The 21,826-nt window shown below is 38.0% G+C and overlaps 1 protein-coding gene across 1 annotated transcript in view; it reads left to right on the top strand.

Annotated features, from left to right (window-relative positions):
* The window catches only part of LOC111325085 (dynein axonemal heavy chain 6), a 51,682-nt gene that overhangs the window by 7,815 nt on the left and 22,041 nt on the right, over positions 1 to 21,826 (top strand). Inside the window, exons 10-50 of the mRNA XM_022928813.2 lie at positions 115 to 299; positions 495 to 603; positions 1,164 to 1,284; positions 1,408 to 1,559; positions 2,641 to 2,793; positions 3,262 to 3,363; positions 3,707 to 3,856; positions 4,581 to 4,709; positions 5,334 to 5,447; positions 5,728 to 5,871; positions 6,152 to 6,361; positions 6,769 to 6,882; positions 6,956 to 7,054; positions 7,604 to 7,784; positions 8,700 to 8,796; positions 8,907 to 9,011; positions 9,116 to 9,195; positions 10,074 to 10,162; positions 10,276 to 10,422; positions 11,050 to 11,160; positions 11,397 to 11,522; positions 12,485 to 12,640; positions 13,175 to 13,270; positions 13,624 to 13,827; positions 13,929 to 14,082; positions 14,800 to 15,071; positions 15,394 to 15,495; positions 15,942 to 16,052; positions 16,389 to 16,478; positions 16,576 to 16,671; positions 16,798 to 16,994; positions 17,410 to 17,509; positions 18,132 to 18,215; positions 18,460 to 18,687; positions 19,131 to 19,352; positions 19,720 to 19,867; positions 20,105 to 20,211; positions 20,585 to 20,635; positions 20,744 to 20,875; positions 20,971 to 21,044; positions 21,631 to 21,728. Of these exons, the coding sequence (XP_022784548.2) occupies positions 115 to 299; positions 495 to 603; positions 1,164 to 1,284; positions 1,408 to 1,559; positions 2,641 to 2,793; positions 3,262 to 3,363; positions 3,707 to 3,856; positions 4,581 to 4,709; positions 5,334 to 5,447; positions 5,728 to 5,871; positions 6,152 to 6,361; positions 6,769 to 6,882; positions 6,956 to 7,054; positions 7,604 to 7,784; positions 8,700 to 8,796; positions 8,907 to 9,011; positions 9,116 to 9,195; positions 10,074 to 10,162; positions 10,276 to 10,422; positions 11,050 to 11,160; positions 11,397 to 11,522; positions 12,485 to 12,640; positions 13,175 to 13,270; positions 13,624 to 13,827; positions 13,929 to 14,082; positions 14,800 to 15,071; positions 15,394 to 15,495; positions 15,942 to 16,052; positions 16,389 to 16,478; positions 16,576 to 16,671; positions 16,798 to 16,994; positions 17,410 to 17,509; positions 18,132 to 18,215; positions 18,460 to 18,687; positions 19,131 to 19,352; positions 19,720 to 19,867; positions 20,105 to 20,211; positions 20,585 to 20,635; positions 20,744 to 20,875; positions 20,971 to 21,044; positions 21,631 to 21,728 (5,440 nt within the window). The remainder of the gene's footprint in view (positions 1 to 114; positions 300 to 494; positions 604 to 1,163; positions 1,285 to 1,407; positions 1,560 to 2,640; positions 2,794 to 3,261; positions 3,364 to 3,706; positions 3,857 to 4,580; positions 4,710 to 5,333; positions 5,448 to 5,727; positions 5,872 to 6,151; positions 6,362 to 6,768; positions 6,883 to 6,955; positions 7,055 to 7,603; positions 7,785 to 8,699; positions 8,797 to 8,906; positions 9,012 to 9,115; positions 9,196 to 10,073; positions 10,163 to 10,275; positions 10,423 to 11,049; positions 11,161 to 11,396; positions 11,523 to 12,484; positions 12,641 to 13,174; positions 13,271 to 13,623; positions 13,828 to 13,928; positions 14,083 to 14,799; positions 15,072 to 15,393; positions 15,496 to 15,941; positions 16,053 to 16,388; positions 16,479 to 16,575; positions 16,672 to 16,797; positions 16,995 to 17,409; positions 17,510 to 18,131; positions 18,216 to 18,459; positions 18,688 to 19,130; positions 19,353 to 19,719; positions 19,868 to 20,104; positions 20,212 to 20,584; positions 20,636 to 20,743; positions 20,876 to 20,970; positions 21,045 to 21,630; positions 21,729 to 21,826) is intronic.

Genomic DNA, 21,826 nt, shown 5'->3' with positions numbered 1-21,826 from the left:
TATTTCATTCAGTATCTATTGTCCTGAAAAGGAATGCGATGCAAGTGTACCATAATTGTGTTCACATGACCTTGGTAGATTGCAGAGTTAAAGAGTGCTTGTTTTGTGTTACAGGATGAACAAGGAGAACTCCATCCACTGTACACCACAGAGCTGCTTCTTGAGCCTCAAATGCTGCTGTTTTCCCCTGGATTGGATGACTTTCAGGATGGACTTGGAGAAGTCATCAAAAAGTTTCAAGATGCTGTCCTAAGTGTTCAAAACCTCGTGCCTGACCCATATTTTGATGCTTTCACTCAGTAAGTTTCAGGATCTTGTAAAGAAAATGATGTCCTCAATCATCTTAATCATTGACAACTTACAGCATATATAGTGCAGTCATTTGCATCAAATTTTGTCTCCGATAAAACCTTGAAAAAAGTAAAGACAAATTGACTCACTGAAATTTGTGGAGAAAATTTTAATTGTGACTTCTACTTTTCTTTGCAACGCAGACCCTTTATCAATGGTAAAGTTGAAGAGAAAACAGCAGGTGATGGTCCTAGTCTGGCCACCATGTTTGAGGATGATAGACATCTTCAAGGAATTATACAAAGTATCAAGGTATGTGGCTTGAATATTTATGACTGGTTGAAGGAAAATAGAGATGTTAACACATGGTGTTTAGATAAAAAAGGGGTTATTGTCAAACTTCGAATATTTTTAAATGAATAGTGTATGGTTTCATCTCAGTGATAATATAGCTATTGGCTGAGTGGGAGGGCCAGACAGGAAAATATTTGGTGCAAGGTCATGACCTACAGATTGAAGGCTGTGAGGTCAGCATGTCATGACAGAGGTGATTAAACAGATTCCTGTCCGCTGCCCAAAATTCAGTCTGCAAGTATTTTATCAGAAGTCTTATAAATTTTGAAATTACGGTAAGTTTGAACTTATGTAGGACCCAATTTCAAACATTAGAAGGGCATGCACTGGACAGAAAATTTTACTTCAATCATTTCTTTTGGTCAGAACAGGAAACTCACAATTCATTTATTTATCTGTGCATATTCATGATTCATAACAATTTTATCATGTTTTCAAACATTTTGCTATCATGTACATGCACATTCTAGTGAACTACCAATGAAAGCAATTTATGTGTGTGTGTTTTCTGCAAATAGGATGCTATTTCATCAGCATTTGACTCTGCATGGCAGTATGCAAATACATTTGAACCTTATCGCCAGTTTTACCAAGAGAATGAGAGTTTGGATCTTGAACGAATTAGACAAGAAGAGCATGGTAATATGATTACAAATGCCTTTTTTATGGTTGTTCATTAATTTATTGTGCTTTGACAGATAAATTCAACCTAAGAAGTAGTTATCTAAAGGACTAAATTTTTTCTCTTTGTAAATCAATCAGATGTTGGTTTTTTCTCACACTCACTGGACAAATACAACAGTGAACATGAACAGGCAGTTGGTATTTTGGAACGCAGAGCAATTGGCATGATCCTTGTTGATTGTAAGAAGTTGAAAGAAGTTCTCATTCCATCACCATTGAAATGTTTAGAGGTTTGTGACTGGTTGGGGTTCAGTGTAATCCATATTTGTTCTTTTGTCTGGCATTGATTTGTCATCAGCTGGGTTTGCAGATTCTTTGTGGTTCAAGACAAATAATTCTTATTGATCTTCATGAGAAATGATGTTGATTCCATTTTACATTCTACAATTTCTTGGTGCTCAATGGAAGTAGTTGTCCTTAAGGTGGCTGAACACAGTTTTCGTGCGCACTTTTGGTGATGCACTTCAGCGAGCGCACAGGGATTGCAAATAATAAACATGCCGTCAATAGACGGGCATTTTATTTACTCAACATGTACCCGCACTATCTGTGCTATTTTTCTCTATAGTGTGCGCAGTGTATTGATATTGAGGGCTTTAATCTTTTGCTACAAAGATATGTCAGAAAAGTTAACAGTGCAAAGAACCTAGCAATTCTTACCTTTTCATCGTTACCGAAAGAATCCAGTGAAATGCAGTGCATGTGTAGTAAGTAAAAAAATTGTGATTGAATGGAAAATTGCTTTCTCGGAAATATGCCTATTTCTTGAGAACCACGAAATTTGGCACAAAAATACTTTAGGAAATAAGCAACTGGAGTATTGAAAAAACTGATTTTTAACAAAGGAAATTCTAGATAATCGAGTGAACCTTCAACAAGGGATAGTTAAAGATCTCTCTGTTAAAATGTTAGCAAAATGGTGTTAACTTGTGAGTATCATTACAAGCTCATTGCATGCAAATTATAAAGAAAATCTAATGACTAGATTTTCTACAAATAAACAATACTAATTTTAAAGGCCTGTTTATAGTTATTCATGTCACCATGGCAATGGCACATACATAAGTTGAACTATCAAAAAAAGAAAGTTTGTGTTGTTAACTTGCTTGCTGCCAGTTTTGGTGACCAAGAGATCAAGGGAAAGAGCAAATGGTGAAAGGAACATAGGTATCAAAAACTGTGTTCATGCAGTCACCTTAATTACATGTAACTTTTCTGTGGTAGGTGACTTGTTCAACTAAGCTTCATTTGATATTTTTTTTCACAAACAAAATGTACATATTGTTGTAAGCAGGCTTTCCTCTATTGTAGGTGATAAATGATATATTGCCTAAGTTGGCCAAGATGCGAACAGATACACTGATGGGATTCTGTCAAGATGCTCAGTTTAAACTAGAAGCTGTGCCTAGTAGCACCTCAGAATATGTTGAAAGCCTTACTTTTCTTGACACCATTCAAGAGAAGGTACAGTGTTTTTCAGTAGTATCTCTATTGACATACAATGTAGTACAAATAGCATTTAATTGATTATCCTCTTTCTCGTATCAGGGTTTGTTTCTTGGATATTACCTACTTGCAGAGCAACCTGTGAGATGCTGATATTTTGCTAATTTGTTCACATGGTGAAGTTTACTTGTAGATGTAACTACAGCACTACACAGTTAATGTAGTGTCTAGTAGCAGTATTACACTCTGCATATTCGGGTATACAGCCCATCAGTCACTTGAGTAATCAAGTATCATTTCTGTCAAATCTCTAAGGAAGTGCTCTGTACTTTTCTAAAACACTGTTAAATCTAATCTGTAGAGGAACATAACAGTAAGATGGCGAGCTCTGCCAGGTCTTATCAGACCCAAAATGTTCAGTATCGACTACTGAATTTTTGTTCCACCAACTAAAGCAGTGTAAGTTATTAATCAATTTTTACTTAGGTTGATGATATTGAAAGAGATGCTACTGTTGTGAAAGAGTTGTATGACTTGATTGAGACATACAAAGTGCCAACACCACCTGAGGATCTTGCTGTGTACCAGGTATTGGTTCTGTCAGCAGTGTTAAGATTTTAAGTTGTCAGTAGAAATACAGTGTGAGTGTCCAAATCAGATATCTTGGCCTTGGTGTCAAAGCACATACATTTATCATAATGTTATCATCAAACTGGTTTTCTATCAGAAAGTGACAGTGGACTCAAGGTGAGATAATTATCATCATCTACCAAAACTACATGTATTCAGAAATTTGAAATGATTTTGTCAACCTAATCTTTTTTATAGTGGCTGGTTACTTTGTCCAATTTGGCATTTTACATGTTGGTAATATTAAGCACAAGAAGTCCTTGAACAGTTAAAAACTGAATGAATTTCATGATCTTTGCAGACTCTGAGGCCCACAGTGACAGCTGTCCGTAATGTGATTGACAAATCATTAGCTGAGAGGGATGCCAATATTGACAAGATGTGTACACACATTGACAAAGATATTGTGGTACTGGGTAAGGAGGTGAAAGAGGTGAAACAAAAAGCACAGGTTGGTGCAGGACATATCTTTTACTAACTTAAAGGTCATTAAGGTAACAGCGTATAAATACACTCAACACTTGTGAAAAATATTTGGACAGTACAGGTACAGGTCCATTCAATTGCATTTCAAATGAAGTAATTATAATAAAAGTGTACTTAATTTTGGTAAGGGTAATGAGAGTCAAGATAAACATCTCACTCAAGGGATGAAATGGGATTATGACCTGAGTATATACCTGTATACTGTCATTTTGAATTCTGAAAGTGACTGAAAACTGTTACTCAGCAAACAATGAATTACCCTTCATGAGTATGGCACTGTAGTAGCTCTCCTTCTCTGAGGTGAAGATTGAAGTTTTCAATGCCCTCTGACACTGTCAGTACCCTTCAGCTACTTTTAAAATTATTGTCTGATATGTCATCCCATCTCTTTCCATTTTGTGATCAGTATTTAGAAATGCAAGTCTCAAAATCAAGGCTAAATTGTCCTTTAGGAAGACCTAGAAGTTTCTGGCCTCTGAAGGAAACTTCAAGAGCTCAGATTAAAAATTCCTGGAAGAAAGTTTCACTTGCATAGTAATTAAGCTAAGGTTTACTATATGTGTCACTATCTCTCCATTGTTATGTTATTAACAGGAATAAACCAAGAAGGATGTCAAAGTATTTAGTGTCCTGACCAGAATTTCTTTTTTTTAATAATGGTATGACTGCAAGACTTACATTTGTTACAGGACCCCAAGATTTTGGACTCCAGTTCACAGTCAAATGACATTATCCAGTACCTTGAAGCTCTCATTGACAAAATGGATAGCCTTAACAACTTAGCACTCACATACAAATCACACCAGAAGAACTTCAAGGTATTTAAAAGTGCATTTTTCATCAACAGCAGTCAGGTTATGAGGGATCTGGTAGGGTCACAAATTAAGCTAAATGTTCATTCTTTTTCAGTCCTCGATATTTAACAATTATTCCACGAGCGCGCGCCGAGTTGGCTATAATCATCTCATATCCAACAAGTGCGAGTGGAATAATTGTTTTATTAAAAACGTTAAATTAAATTATTAAATTTTATTAAATTTTTAGCTTCCTTTTAATTTTAAGCTGACACGTACGCTTGCCATATTTGTAGATTATGGTATATTGGCTGATATACCATAATGGCTAAGCCAATAAAAAGTCGTGAATTGCATTATCCAATGATCTAGTTTTTAATAATCATAATTATTTTGTATAGACATATTTATGAGCTAACTGCTTTTTGTTTATAGTTTTCTTTGAACCTCTAGCAATGGCTACACAAATTTACAGGAAATCTTCCTACTAGAGCTTGTGCCACCTTTAAAATGCATTTGTATTAAGTTAAGCTTTCTCCTTGCTTGATGGTAGACTAGAGGTAACAAAAACTTAAACTTGTACTGATGCTCTCAATATTTGTATAATGCATTATGAGGTTTAATCTAACAATTCTGCACTTCTCATAGGTGGAGGTGGCCAAGTTTGAAGAACTTGAAGAAGTTCATGCAGAGCTCAAGCTCAAGCAGGCATTGTGGAACTCACTTGTGGAATGGGATGATGTTACTGGTGAATGGCTTGAGGTGGGTGTTACTCTTCTGCATTCTTTTTTTAATATGTCATTTTCCCTTTTGCTTTTCTCATGCTAAGTTGTTACAAATTTGATTACTTAATCAAGTCTCTCCATGGTGGGCACAGTTCATTACATGTATGTACTTTACAAAATTTTTAGCTGTTTGTTTGTTTGTTTTTTTCTTGTGGCTTATTGATAATAAAGCCTCTTGATTCCTGGACAACCTATTTCAAAGTGAGTCTATTTTCCAAAACTTGAAGAAGTTGACTGTGCATGCAAAAATTTTTCAGCTTCCTTTTGAAGAGCTCAACCCAGAAGCTCTGAGCAACCAAGTGATGAAGTATGCTAAGACAGTTATGCAGTTGGAGAAAGGTCTGCCTCCCAACTCAGTGGTACCAATACTGAAAGAAAAAGTGGAAGGAATGAGACATAAGGTAGATATGAACACAGGGACATATGAATTGAAGAGAATTGAAAATAACTTAGAGGAATCCTATTTAACACGAATAATCTCAAAGCTGGTCTTTCTCAATGCTTTTATCTCAGTCAGAAGTTTTAATAAGCAGATTAATACTTCACAGCACCCAAAGACCATGGTCGTTTCATGATTAAGAGAAGTACTCTGAATTGTTTGGGCTTGTTAGTGGTCACAGTATGAAAATTCAGTCACAATAGTTAATTAACCACATACGTCATTGACTTGTTTTCATATAGTTGCCAGTGATAACGAACCTGCGTAACCCAGCTCTGAAACCTCGCCACTGGGAGCACATTCAACAAATCTTTGGTTACCACTTTACTGAAGAAGAACCACTCACTCTGGGATTACTAAACAAGATCGATGCCTTTGAACATACAGAAGCTATTGAAGAAGTCTCTGGGCAGGCGTCTAGTGAAGCATCTCTTGAAGGAATCCTCAAGAAGGTTTGGACAAAAAACCCTGCTCATGACTGTGCATTTGTAATGTAGTGTACCTTAAATAAAACGAAGCTGAAGTCAAAATTGATATCTCTTAGATCCGTACTTTAAGTTATTGACCGAGTTTTTTTCCACTTGGATTTGGCACAGGGGTTAAATTTGAGAGGAAAAAAGGAGGTCCCATAACCTACAGTATCGGACTTGCAGTGTTTGAAGGTTAATAAGATATCTATGATATCTCTGGGTTCACAAGAGGGGAATATTTCAATGCAAACAAACTTTTGTATTTAGGCTCGCTAAATTTACCTATCATGGCGCACGAAATTAGTGCCATGGTCGTAACAGGTGAGCTGCAATTCATGCAATCGCATAAAAAAGCTGATACACGTGTTTGTTTTATTGATGCTGTACAGGTTGAAGATTCCTGGAAGCAAACAGAGTTCATCGTGTTACCCCATCGTGACTCAAAAGACGTGTTCATCCTCGGTGGAATTGATGATATCCAGGCTCTCCTTGATGACAGCATGGTGATTAGAATTTGTTCAGCAATGTTTGGAAATGATCAGTCGATGACTTTGTCTCTCTCCACTCTCTCTACAGATTAATATATCCACTATTGCTGGTTCTCGACATGTTGGCCCAATCAGACCAAGAGTGGATGACTGGCAAAGGCAACTTCATCTCTTCAGTGAAACACTGGTGAGAATTCATTAACATGCATCTACATTCCAAAGTTATTTTACATGTATATGATGCTTTTAAATCAGGAACCTGCTAGTTTGTTTGGGACAAGAAGTTTTTACTAAGAAAAACAAAACTCATAAAGCGCTCGTCTGACAGGATGGATAAACCGTGATGCGATCACGACCTGAAGAGATTCAAAGTTTCTGACTTACAAGTCTTGTGGAGGAGTCGAATTAATGGACGTGTTTTTTTCCTGCGAAGCTATGTTGTGATCATGATTATTACCTGCGGTCATCGTAGATACGTCAACCGTTTTATACTATTTATATGCTAGAATTTACTTTTCAGTGATGCTTACAGTGAATCATACTTTTCAGAGATACTTCCCAAATTGTTAAGCTATTTAAGATAAATTGTATGTCAACGATATTTATAGGCTAAGTAAAACCTACTTAAAGCACACTTTCACCCAGTGCTTTTCCATCTCCGGGTTTTAGAAAAAAAACATAATCAAGGAGTAAGAATTATAAACACTTGAGAGTTATATTGTTATTACTTTATCAGGATGAGTGGATGACTTGCCAGCGTAACTGGTTATACCTCGAGAGCATCTTTAGTGCTCCAGATATCCAGCGTCAGCTACCAGCTGAAGCCAAAATGTTTCTGACAGTAGACAAGTCATGGAAGGAAGTCATGAGAAAAGTCCACAGGCTTCCCAATGCTCTTAGAGCAGCTACCCAACCAGGTGAGTGTTGTTGTAGAGCTGCCTGGAATTTTTTATCTTTTCCAGAGTGTGTTATAACCGCCAGCTGCCACTGAAGGTTCCTCTAAGGTGGCTGACTAACTGACCTGACTAAACATCCCACTAAGAAGAGTTAAATATGAAAGTAAAGTAATTTGGTTTTATCAAGTGAGTTGACGTGATGTAAATTGACCAACGTAAAATGTTTGGACTACTTTCTAAAGCTGAAGTTTCGAGCGTTAGCCCTTCGTCAGAGCAAAAGACAATTGACGAAGCTAATGACGCTGTACTCTGAAAAAGGCCAACACTCCAAACATTAGCTATACAAACTCTATACGGTGGCCAATTTACAATGTCAACTCAGTTTATAAAAACAAATTGTCTTGTAATACGCTCTGCCGACACACCACCTCAGTTTCTCTAGAAACTCAACCCTTTTATAATAATAAAGTATCATTGGTGATTTTAAAATGCATTCACATTGAATACATCTGAATCCTGACAGAGTGACTGTGTTTATTACTGGTATTCATTATTTCATGAGGGGACTGGTGATTCCTTTGCCTGAAGTAAGACACAGTCATCAAAGCACTTGAAAGTAAAAGAAGAAGAAAAGACTTGATGATTTTTTCAATGTTCGCTTCCACTAGTTATTTACTCGAACAATAGACAGCGCTTTCTATTGGTTCACCAACATAGTGACCCACTTCTGGGAAAAAAAGACAGAAGAAAAGTTTGTAAATCATCAGCCAACTGAAAATGCTATTCAGAATTTTGTGAATTGATAGAAAAGTGGGAACTTCTACACTGAAATCGGTACGGGTTTCTCATTACAATTAGGATAGGTTTTAGCCCAATTGTGGTCCAAGTTTTTGTGGTAAATGAAATTTGAAATGCTTTATTTGTTTTCTGTTTCAGGACTGCTCGAGATATTTCAAAATAACAATGCCCTTTTAGATCAAATTCAGAAGTGTCTTGAGGCGTACCTGGAGTCCAAATGTGTAATATTCCCAAGGTAATTATGAAATGAAAACTTTAAGGTTCTTCGTTTGTTGTTGGCTCAGTTCTAGTGTAAGTGGTGACTAAGTGTTTTATGGTGAATGACACTCTCCTTTGTTATTTTAGGTTCTATTTCCTTTCAAACGACGAGTTGTTGGAAATCTTATCACAGACGCGCAATCCGCATGCTGTTCAGCCTCACTTGCAAAAGTGTTTCGATGCCATTTCAAAGTAAGTTTTTGTACTTCTCAGCTTTAAAGCATCAATATACCATATAAAAGTTCGAAAGAAAAATCCGTCCAACACGTTTTTCCCATTTATTGAACTTTTCTCAGACTTGAGTTTGGTAGTGCTTCTCAGCCACCTCCCACACCATCAGCGGCTGAAAAACCAGTCACACCAACAGGAGAGAGACGTGAGTACTACTGTGTAACAGTACTAAGACGGAATGGAGAACAATTCAATGAGAAATCGGACGAGTCATCGCAAATTGGCGACGGGCGTAGCGCAAGAGTAATGTGAAATCACGAGCATGATTGCCGTTGAATTGTACTCCAATCAGTCCTATTGCCAATTAATTGTCATTAACGAGCTGCGGGAAAGTCAGAAATGAAAAATTGAATGTAAGAGCAAAACCCTTCTTTTTGATAGCGAATAAAAGTCATTGGACAGGTTAATTTCGTTCATGTTTGTTTTCAGTATGGACATCTCAACCTGCTCACCTGAGAAGTTTCCATCATTTTGATTGGCTAGTATTGGATTGATAATTTTGATTGGCTAGTATTGGTTTGATAAGTTTGATTGGCTAGTATTGGATTGATCATTTTGATTGGCTAGTATTGGATTGATCGTTTTGATTGGTTAGTATTGGCTTGGTAGCTGAGATTTGTTGGCGACGTAACTGTCCGATTTGGCCCGTCTAATTGCAGAAGCAATCGTTTCCATACTTAAAATTTACTGTTTAAAAAGCCACTTTATGTATTCCAATACTCATTGTCACCCTCTCTTTGAGTCTCCGCTTTATGTTAGATAAACCACATCATAAGTCAATGCGTTCGGTCCTTTAAAGAAAAGCATAAGTAGGAAAAAATAGATCACAGAATGCTCCTGTGACGAGTATAATAGATTGTAGGGTTAGTTCAAGCGAGCTTCAAAATAGGAAAGTTCCCTCCAGTCCTTGCTATATCCATCCTTTGCGACTGATGTACATTGCAGTTGTATGTCCTCTGTATTCAAGAGACTAGCGTTTGTCTTAGGTTTGTCTAACGTTTGCTGCATTGTCTGTTTTTACAGCCACCTCAGCTGGTAAGGCAGCTGAAACAAAGACTAATGATATCCTTGCAATGATCTCGCCTGAAGGCGAGAGAGTTGGACTTACAAAGGTGAACAACCAGATTTCCTTCCTGTCCTTTTTGTTTTTAACATAAATGTAGGGCTACTAGTTTTTGCCAGAGGTTCTAGTCAAACTTATGCCTTTTTTTACTATTTGTTGAAGGGTTTGAAGGCTCGTGGTAATGTGGAAGACTGGCTTGGTAAGGTTGAGGAGTCCATGGTTTCTTCACTCAGAAAACTAGCCAAGGCTTCTATAACTGATTATGAGAGCAAACCGAGAGAAGAATGGGTTACACTACATCCGAGCCAGGTAAACTAACGCTATACTGTGTCTATAATTAACAATTATTCATCAAAGTGGAGGTAAATTTCCACCACTTTCACCAAAACTAAGGTGGATAATTGTTTAATGCATACCACACAGCTACCAAAAGCGTAGTTTATTTCTTGTAATATACCGAAAAATGGTCAAAATTAAACTCCTGACGCGCGATTTTGTCTCATCTCGCTATTTGCTTCCGAACTAGCCGATCAGCGCGCACGAAAAGCACTATTCCCTTGTGTGGTATATACCACTAAATCATATTTGTCACATTTCTGTACTTGTCAACACCGTGTGTTATTTGAATTCTGTTATTTATTACTCAGCCATATGTCCTGGTTATAAAAGATCAACGATACGATATAAAGAAGAACAGTAATTTAATAGTTGGAGAGCCAAAATGTTTTGAAGGCTTTTTAGGGAGTTTCACTCCTAACTTATCTCATCTCAGTCGATATTTGTTTAAGAATTACACTTTTAAACAGGGTGCTATTAACCTCTTTTCCTTAAACAGCTTTTATACATTCATAATCGTTAAGCTTTTTCAAATACAGAATGCATCATGGGCAAGTAAGTAAAATGTTTAATTTGTTCCTTAACTGTTTGTTGTTGTAGGTTGTTCTGACCATTTCTCAGACCATGTGGTGTCGTGATATCACGGAATGTTTGGTTAAGGAAGGTGATAGGTTAGAGGCAATGAAGGAAGCCGAACAGATTTGTGTCACTGTAAGACATTACAAACTTTTATTAGTTTTTGATTCCTATGATTGGTTCACATTTTCATAAACTGCGCTTGAGACACTTTGATCTTTGATCAAGCACAGCACAGCACAACACGACTTCGTTTTCATCGCTGAAAAAGGGGTCAAAAAGGGGAGCAGATTATGACGTAAATTTTTTAACTCCTGAGACACGATAGTATTTTAAGCTGATACTATTTTTTTATTCTAACTCCCCCCTAGAATTTGAACAAGCTTGCTGCACTGGTTCGTGGAGAGCTTCCAAAACTGACCAGGAACATTCTGTGTGCTTTAATTACTATTGATGTGCATGCAAGGGATATAGTCACAGGAATGGTGGAGCATCAGGTTATTAACTTTATTATTGCATACAGCTGCATTAACATATCTTAACTCGTCTTGTCTTGATTTTTATCTTGATGCTTGGTGATAAAATAGGCGATGTTGCATTTTACCTTGCTGTCGTTTTAATTAAGTTTGACGCAGTCTGAAAATTGGATTAGCAGCTTTATGTGTTTCATTTTAATGAAGTGAAATATCAGTAGCGATGAATTTCGTTAACGTACATTGGCATCAACGAGCGAAAAGTCATCAATAGGATACCTTTTACAAACCGACTTCGAAGTCTGTAATGTTAGTTAACCGCGTGGGTCATAAATCCGAGTGGCAAAAATCAGGTTCGTAACTCAGAGTACGGACCGAGGAAACCAGGTTAGTAAGATATTTATGATATCTCTGGGTTCAAATAGAGAGGAAGATTTCAGTTGAAACAAACTTTTGAATCCAGCGGGCCGTGCGGTGAAATATGGCCCGCTAAATGGACCAGTCATGGCGTGCCTACTAACTGAGAGATGTAATAAAGTGCATTAAATTTGCATAAAGCTGCACTGCTTATCGCATTTTTTAAAATTTACACTTCCACTTCCACTTGACTTATCTCTTTACTGCACCTAAATTTGATGGAAACGAACACTGCTTGGACAAAGCGCTGTGTTATAAATAGGTCTCTTTTTAATTTCATTTAGTTTAATGTTTGTAGAGATCCGTTTTAAACTTGCACGTATGTCTGCAAGTGTTTAGTTTGATCTATAATAATAAAGATTTCATCATCATCATCATCATCATCATCATCATCATCATCATCATCATCATCATCAAAGATAAATTGAGACCGTAGTTTTATTTCCTTCGAGTCTTTCGCTCAACTGTTGTTGATTTTGCGAACTTTTTGTTAAAGTTAGGTCCCTAGGAGACGCCTCAAACCTTTAACCTTACATAGAATTGACCTTATTGTTTGTTGAATACTTCAGGTTGATAATGTGAACAGTTTTGAGTGGGTGAAACAGCTACGTTATTACTGGGATCCTGACCTGGACAACTGTGTTGTGCGCATGTCTAACTCTTTGTACATATATGGTTACGAGTACCTTGGTGCCTCACCTCGCTTGGTCATCACACCACTCACAGTAAGACATATTTAAATTGCAAGTCTTTAATGAATCATCTGTGTGCTCCTATGGGTATTTTCAAAAAAGGATTTTGTGCCACTGCAGCGTGGATATAGTTTAGCTCGGTGCTCTTACTGCGTTTGCATACTCTCTTTGCTTTTCATTAAATACATCACTACAGATCAGTGCAACCGGTCTTTGTGGTAAACCGCTCAATGTGTATTGCCTTCCAAACGAGTTGCTTAGACATCAGTTTTCAGCTTGGATTGTCACGCAGGTTCAAACCAGATCGACTTCGTGCGACGTATTGCAACATAATTCCGTCCTAGGTGCTTTTTGTATGACAAAAATTATCAGTGTGATGTATTCCAGTAATTTGTTGATAAGTTTGTACACACGACCACATGTAACAAGCCACAGATGTAATATCTAAACATCACCTTCAATTGAATTCTTTTTAAAAGAAAAGCATTTCACAACTTAACAAATTGAGTATGCGAGACCTTGCATGTCTCTGTCATAGCGGAACAAATGGTGTCTCTTTGTTTAAAGGATCGGTGCTACTTGTGTTTGATGGGAGCACTACAGCTTGACTTGGGAGGTGCACCCGCAGGGCCCGCTGGGACAGGAAAAACAGAGACTACTAAGGTAAACCATTAGCCTTAGACAATAAAGCTTCATTTATATAATGATGCTTCGTCTTGCATTGACTCTCTACTGACAAAATAGTAATTCAGTTTTAACGAAATAAATTTCATTTGACCTGCGAATGAAAATCGAGTAGAGAACAATTGATCGCGCGAAAGTTTCCTAAATTGGTCTTGAATTTATTTTGAATTCGTCATGTTTCGTGAAAAAGCCCCGAAAACGCAGACTGCCAGATTTCTCTCTTTTTAGATTTTCACAATGCTGTATGAAAAGTTTCATAGAACTCGCTCCTTATGTAAGGTCTGACTGCAATAAAGTCACAGATCGATATCTCTTCTGTGGTTTATATGTAGGACTTAGCTAAGGCCCTGGCTAAGCAATGCGTGGTGTTCAACTGCTCTGAAGGACTGGACTTCAAGATGATGGGACGCTTCTTTTCCGGCTTGGCTCAGTCAGGAGCCTGGTGCTGTTTTGACGAGTTCAACAGAATTGACATCGAAGTATTGTCTGTTATTGCTCAGCAGCTTCTCACCATAAGAAACGCCAAAGTTGCAAAGGTAAAATTTTTTATTGTGTTCTGAAACTGCTATAGGCTCATTAGCTTGACACTTTTACGTTTTAAAGGAAAAATCGTTGAGAGAATGTTTTGTTGCTGTAGGCATCCCGTTTCATGTTTGAAGGGCGTGAGATCAAACTTATTCCAAGCTGTGCGGCATTCATCACAATGAACCCTGGCTATGCTGGTCGGACAGAATTACCGGACAACTTAAAGGCCTTGTTCAGACCGATGGCTATGATGGTACCAGACTATGGTAAGTGTGCGAGGTTTACTGCGTTCTCTTCAGTCCGTAACCCTACAACGTTTATTTCTGATATTGGCCCAGCTCACCACAGAGTTCCCTTTAGCTCAATGGTAGAGCATTGGAACACTGAACCCGAAGGTCTGGGGTTTAATTTCTAGTAGGACCCAGTTCGCTCTTTCTCTTACACCCGTGACAAGACGAGTAACTTCTTTCTTTGTTTTATGATCAAGCCCAAACTTTACACATAATTAATTGATGTATAGTTGTCATCATTACCATTAATTTCTCGTTGGTGTCATGTTTCAAACTCTTTGTGGTTGAAAATGTTTCAATCCAGTTCACTTTTTGTTTTCTTCTGTTTCAGAGTGTGGTAATAGATTTGAGGTTAAAGACAACCATAATGCTTTATCAAATTTCAAATCAGAAAAATGTTGAACCTCAAGAAATGTTCATTGATAAATAAAAAGCTCTCTTGAAAAGCGTAACACCTTTTTTGATCGAAGAGTTTAAACATTTAGGGCCGGTTATTTACACGAGGTCTAACCCAAACCGCAGTTGTACGCAAGCAGAGATCCGAGATCAGAGATTTTCTGTAACAGAGTTCATTTAATTAAGTAAACGTTCAGATAGAAGGTTCTGCTAAATTGAAGATGGCTTTGAACGCGGTTTTGTTAAACGACGGCTAAACTTTGTTTAAACGACCGGCCCTTACTTGTCTGTTTGCAGCCTTGATTGCGGAAGTGATCCTGTATTCCGAAGGCTTTGAATCCTCTAAAAACCTGGCTCGGAAGATGGTGCAGATGTACCGATTGTGCAGTGAACAGCTTTCTCAACAGGATCATTATGACTTTGGTATGAGAGCTGTCAAGTCTGTGCTTGTTATGGCTGGAGCGCTTAAGAGAGGAAACCCTAATCTGAATGAAGATATCGTGCTCATCAGAGCTCTGAGGGACAGCAACTTGCCCAAGTTTCTTAAACAGGACGCTGAGCTCTTCAGAGTAAGTAATTCAGGGCTCATTTGTAATTTATATACTATGTATTTTAACCCTTTACACCTCAACATCAATATGCATGTTCTCGTTACTCTTCTCTATGCATTTCCTGAGGTGCTAACAAGGAGATTTTGATAAACATTGAAGAGCTTCTGTAATCAGTTGTTTTATTCTCCTGGCCTTAATGTGATATTGTAAGAAAAACTTAGATACTGGTCACTCTCAAGGGTCGAAGGATTAAAGAATCGCGTTCTGTATACTGAGTTGTTGTCATTACCGGTTTGAATGTTTCTCTTAACTCATTGGTACCTGTGTTCTTTTTCTCAAGGCCATCCTATCAGATCTTTTCCCCGGTAAGGAGATTCCAGATCACGATTATGGCAAACTACAAGCTACTATTGAAGAATGCTTGCTCAAGAAAGGTTGTCAGGTATTGCACTCTCTTTATTGACAGTCAATGGAGTGAAACGGAATCTGAATGAGTTGGTATTCATTAGGGGTGGGGGGGGGGGGGATGTAAGAACGGGTTTTGGCGACAGAATTCACACCAAGGTGTCCATGATGTTGACACCAAGTCTTGTGCACTAAAAATATCGTGTAAAGTAAGTTATTTTTATCAGCAAGTTATTTTTTATTTTTATCAGTAAGTTATTTTTTGGACAGCTGTTTCGGCCTCGTAAGGACTCATTATTGAATGATACAAGTGTGGGATGACGCTGTCATCAGGGAACGGCGAATGATAACAGACGATGACAGTGCTACGCTGCAGCCTTTTCGTTGTTGAACATCACATGCTGCTCATCTCGCACATTAAAGCTTATCAGTTGCAGTGGTTATGGAATCCCACACATAACATTTCAAATTTTGTTCCTTGAGGTTGTTCCTTCAATGGTAAAAAAGACTATCCAGTTGTACGAGACAATGATTGTGCGGCATGGTGTGATGACTGTAGGACCCACTGGAGGGGGGAAGACAACAAGCTATGAGGTTAGCACTGTCACTCACTTCATTATCCTATACATAACGCGTTCAATAAACTTTTTCCATAAGCGGCTGGCGTTGTTGTAACAGGCGGTTGTGGCCGGAAAAGGGGCCGGAAGGCGAAACCTAAACTCAACAGTCTGCTTTCGAGGTAAAGAGACAGCGGTAAGATGTCTTATAGGCGGCGGCGGTACACCAGCGGTAACCGCCTTTAATTGAAACCCTTGCATACGGGTTGTAAGATGAACTGTGTGTGGACTTCTAATCTGCTCTTTACCAAAAAAAAAAAAGCGTTAATTTTTAGATGTAGGCCATACCTATCATTACTTTTGTCACTTGTAGGTTCTTAAAGACACGCTGACAACATTACACGAAGAAGGAGACGAAAATCCTTATTACCAAAAAGTTCGCACATACGTGTTGAATCCCAAGGTATGATCGAATTTTACTGTCGTTAGGTGTGCTTCTTCTAAGGAAGTCAATTCGCGTTGTTAGCACATTTGTCAGGTCCTCCTATTTGTTATTACAGGCTGTTAGTATGGGAGAGCTGTACGGGGAGATTAACAAGCTCACAATGGAATGGAGAGACGGACTCATGGCCGTCACTGTTAGAGTTTGTGTTCAGGTACGATGCAATGTCATGGCCTGTGACGTGGCTAGTGGTCGTGTATGCTGCGTGTGTTGAGATGAGCTGATCATTTGAATCTTTTTCTCATACTAACAACTGTTTCATTGCTTCGGAATCAAATAGGACACTACTGAAGATCACAAGTGGATTGTCTGCGATGGTCCTGTGGACGCTCTATGGATCGAAAACATGAACACTGTTTTGGATGACAACAAGATGCTCTGTTTGGCAAACAGTGAGAGAATCAAACTCAACAACACCATGCACATGTTGTTCGAGGTGCAGGATCTTGCTGTTGCTTCCCCAGCTACAGTCAGCAGGTATGGCTCCTAACTCTGTTCACCAATGTTTAGATTAAAAACACGCCATCAAAAAGTAATTTGTTGTCAGGGACCAGTCATTATTTATCCCCGGGGTGAGGTGGAGAAATTTGGGGTACCACGTGGTTTTCAGGGGAAACGAAGGAGGGATTATTCGTTGCCAACAGAGTCAAAAGTGAGAACTACGTATAGGAAATTGACTGCCAATAGCTGCCAATGAAGGAGAATCATAAGAATATTACAGAGCTTAGGAGGGGAATCAGATAAACGTTATAGTGACACAACCATAATCGATAATGATAGATCCGTTAAAACTATGAAATACATGCGGCGCACGCGACATCTTTGGTTGCCTGTGTCTTCGTGCCCACTCCCTCACGCTGTGTTGTTCGATTTTTGTGTGTGTTTATTTCAGGTGTGGTATGGTGTACATGGACCCTAATGAACTAGGCTGGAGGCCATATGTCAAGTCCTGGATGCAGAGAACGTGTACAAAGATGAAAGATGAAACAAAGGTATTTATTTCACGGTTTTTACGTGTAGATTTGCCATCCAGTAGTATCAACAAGTCAACATCCAGTATTCGGTTTTCTGTTTAAAAACAAGGGGACAAATCCACAAATCCGGGAATTTCAAGTAAGAACTTTGTAGTTAGATACTCAGTTTACGCAGGAAAGCTTGTAGCGCAAAATGATTCTGAGAAAAATCCAGGTTTCTTCAAGCTGCTCTCTGGTACATCTTCCGAAGTCCTGCACGATTTTCTTACAATTCTCTAACGGCTGAAGAGGCTGACGATACGAAGTTATCTAGTATGTTGAATTAAAATTGCCAGCTGTACAACCTTATCTGGTTCTCGGCTTTCAGAAACATTGTAACAGATACATTGAGTCTAAAAGTAAGGCTCACAAAGGTGATTCAATAATTCCTTGTCTTAATCACAGTAAAAAGGGTAGAAGAATACAAAACACTTGTGCATCTTTGGGGCCCTGGCCGAAAACATTTTTGATACATTTTCTTCTATTTGGGCCAAATTTGAGTGACTCTGTCTGATAAATACGGTCGTTATACCGTACCGTGGTCATTGCTCTGTATTATCGAAAGTCCACATCAATTTTTCTTACGACTTTTTGCTTACAGGAGTATCTGATGAATCTGTTTGAGAATTACGTGGATAACGGTCTCAACTTTGCGAGGAAGAAATGTGTTCAAGCCATGCAACAGGTAAACTGGGTTGAAATGTAACTGGTAGACAGGCTACATTTGGTAAAAGCAAATTGCTACGGGTTCTAGGGCGAACTTTGAAAAGTTTCCATTGCCTCGTAACTTCCAATGAAGATTTATTGACAAGAAAACAAAGGCGTTGAGACTATAACCGTTCATACATTTGTTAAAAGTTTGTAACTTGACCGACAAAAGAACTTTAAGTGTTTATCTAACTATAACACTGAATACTTCTTTTTTTCAGGTCGACATAAATAAAGTGACAACTATGTGCTGCCTTCTAGAAAGCTTTTTTTTTCCAGAGAAAGGAGGCCCAGATTTTAATATGGATGCCAACAAGTTACACTCGCTTATTTGCACCGCCTTCCTCTTCACTTTCCTGTGGAGTATTGGTGGCAATTTAGTAGAGTCTTCTATGGACGCTTTTGACACATTTTCGAGGGACTTGTTCTCAGATACACAGGACGTGAAGGTAAGTGAAAGAATAAAAAATAAAATGAATTGCACTTCAATGAGCCCTCGCAAGCGCAAATTAGAACACCATCTTACCAAAAGTTATTATTTCATTGTCTTGTAGCAGTTTGCCCTGTCTTTTATTCTTCTAAATTTCCTTCACCTGGTTTTATTGAGTGCACTCGTGTACCTACATTGTAAACTTTTTATTTCAATAAACGACCATAAACTGCGAAATTATGTAAATAACTGGCAACGTAGCATTTTTTAAGTAATTAAGGTTTTTTCGGGCTGTCAGTTACCCTTCATTTTCATTATTTTATGATACTGAGACAATTGTAACTATAATTTAGGTAAGGGATAAATGAAGTGCATTGTTAAAAAGGAAAACAGAAATTCCTTTCAAGTCTTTTCAAAGCTTCCTCGCACAAGCTCTAAACTAGTCTTTGTCTCTTTGCACAGCTTCCAGGTTCAGGTGATCTGTTCAGTTACTTCGTGGATTTTGACACACGCCGTCTTGAACCATGGGAAAAGATAATTCCATCATTTAAGTACAGCCCAGAGATCCCATACTTTGACCTGCTGGTGCCTACTGTAGACACGGTCAGATATGGATTCCTGATGGAGAAGCTGGTTGTTGTCAATAGATCCGTTATGTTTACTGGAACGACAGGCGTTGGCAAGGTTAGATAGTAGACTTCCATTTGACATGTACTCGTTTCGTTTATAGCCTGGATCCATGCTCCTTGATTAAGGATACTGCCAATAACTGGGAAACGGAATCAAAAGAAAGCGGCAAATCCCTCGTCAGATTCCCACATTTTACTGCCTTTTCGGTTCTGTTGCCAATTATTCGCTCTGTCCTTGACAAAGGAGCGTGTTTCTGGTGTCACAGAAAAAATTTATTTTCATTCTCATAATATTTGACACGAAGAAAAATGGTTATGACAGTATTGTCGAGACGGAATTTTGATACCACCGGCATAATTTTAACGATGATGACAACTATAAAAGGGGGCTAACTAGACTCTATACTCTTATCATTTTGCAGTCTGTGGTGGCCAAGGGACTGCTGACTGACATAAGCGATAAGGCGAACTATGTTCCCATCATGATGAACTTCTCTGCTCAGACAAGCAGCCAACGAACTCAGGAAATGATTGAAGTCAAACTGGAAAAGAAACGGAAGAATATTTTAGGTTTGTGTTCATTGTTATATTTAGACGTGGTGAAAGTTTATATCATTTGAACCCTATGATTCAAGAAACTAATCACTGAATAAACGTCACAGACTCTTCAGACTCAGAAGAAGATTTGATTTGAAAAAAGTTTCTTAGGATCGATCGGAAGTCATGATGAGTTACGCGATTCTTTGTTGATTCTTTTAAGAGTACTGTAAGGAGTTTTTTAAACAACGTTTTGTTTACATTTAATAGGTGCACCGGCAGGAAAAAGAATGATTATCTTTGTCGATGATTTGAACATGCCAAAGCTGGACACTTATGGCGCACAGCCTCCCATTGAGTTACTCAGGCAGTACCAAGTAACCTCACATTTATTTGATAAAGTCTAATTCTTGCGGAGAGGTGGAACATGTTAATATTTTTGTGCTGTGTTGGAAAAGATTTCATATTTATGACCCAATTCTGATCAGCAAAACATGAATGAAAGTCAGAAACAGAAAACTTAAAAAAATTGAATTTTCCATTGGTTTCAAGTAGTCACTGACTTTTTATTTCCAATGTGCTAATTTTGACGTTGACAAACATCGGTTCAAGCAGCTTCTATGTAGAAAACAACATTAAACCGTGTGTAAAAAAACAGCTTTAAAACATGTTTAACCTTTGGTGTGAATGGGGTATACGTTAATACTTAGGACTACCAATATATTATGTGAATTTTATTTTCTTTTCAAGGATTTTCGAGGATTTTACGATAGAGAAAAACTCTTCTGGAAGGAAATTCATGTAAGTGCACCACATCCGTTCTACGCCATACCTTATGTCGTGGTCAATCAATTGTCCTCAGCTTTTTAATTCAGTTGATTGAGATTTTAATCATTATTTTCATGACAGGACATGACTATCTGTGCAGCCTGTGCTCCCCCAGGGGGTGGTAGAAATCCAGTCACGCCTCGTTTCTTACGTCACTTCAGTATGTTCAGTATTCCGTCGTCTGCCGAGCACACTCTGAAACATATCTTCAAGGTAACAGAAAGCATGTTATTTCAAATCCTTGGACTAATCAAATATCCATTTATGAGTTAGTTATCAACAAACATTTATTTCATTTCTTTTTTCAGTCCATTGTTAGCGGCTTTTTAGTCGACTTTCCTCAAGACGTAAGGGGATGCGCAGATGCGATTGTTGGGGCGAGGTATAAATTTTTTTTTTTGGCTTCCCTTTTAAAATTATATAGGTTATCCATGAACAGGCATCTCCAGTTTCTGTGTTTAGGTTCTTAATCCTCTAACTTCCACGGGTGACCTAGACAGAATTTTTCTCCTGGCAATATCAAAACAATATCAAGCAGACAAGTGAAGAGAATATGATAGAGAAAAATTTCAAGTAGGGGATCATCAGTTGATCACACACCAAATTCTCTTAGCTAACATCATGACACTTGTACGGCAGACAGTAAGGAGAATCACTTATGGGATCTTGGAAATGCAACTGAAGGGTTAATTTATTATTTGTAATTTGTGTCTATCCTTTAGAACTAATATTCTTTATTGGTCCTGAGTTTATTTTTTTCTTCTGCTGTTTGGTTTTACCTTTATCGCGAGGTTTTTTTTTTTTTTTTTTTACATAAGTCAATGTTGTGCTGTGGAAACGTTTGTCAAAATATTTTAGCATAACTGTTACAGAATAAAGCCATAAACTGATGACCCGCCTGTTGATGCCGTTACTTACATTGGCATTATATTCTATTTCTTCATTTTTTCCATGTTTGCTCTCTTTAGTGTTGAGATCTATGTTCGTATGAGTACAGACCTGTTACCGACTCCTGCAAAATCTCACTATGTGTTCAACTTGAGAGATTTGTCCAAATGCATTCAAGGTTGGTCTGTCAGTTATAATACAGTTAATGGTTTTGACATTTCGAAAATCAATTCACCATTTTAGTTTCATGAGCACTTCTGCACATTTTAAGGTGGG

The sequence above is a fragment of the Stylophora pistillata genome, chromosome 5 (genome assembly GCF_964205215.1).
Source record: "Stylophora pistillata chromosome 5, jaStyPist1.2, whole genome shotgun sequence".
In the NCBI taxonomy this organism is placed as follows: domain Eukaryota; kingdom Metazoa; phylum Cnidaria; class Anthozoa; order Scleractinia; family Pocilloporidae; genus Stylophora; species Stylophora pistillata.
The sequence above is the reverse complement of the archived record's forward strand: the minus strand, read 5'-3'. Positions and strand labels throughout refer to the sequence as shown.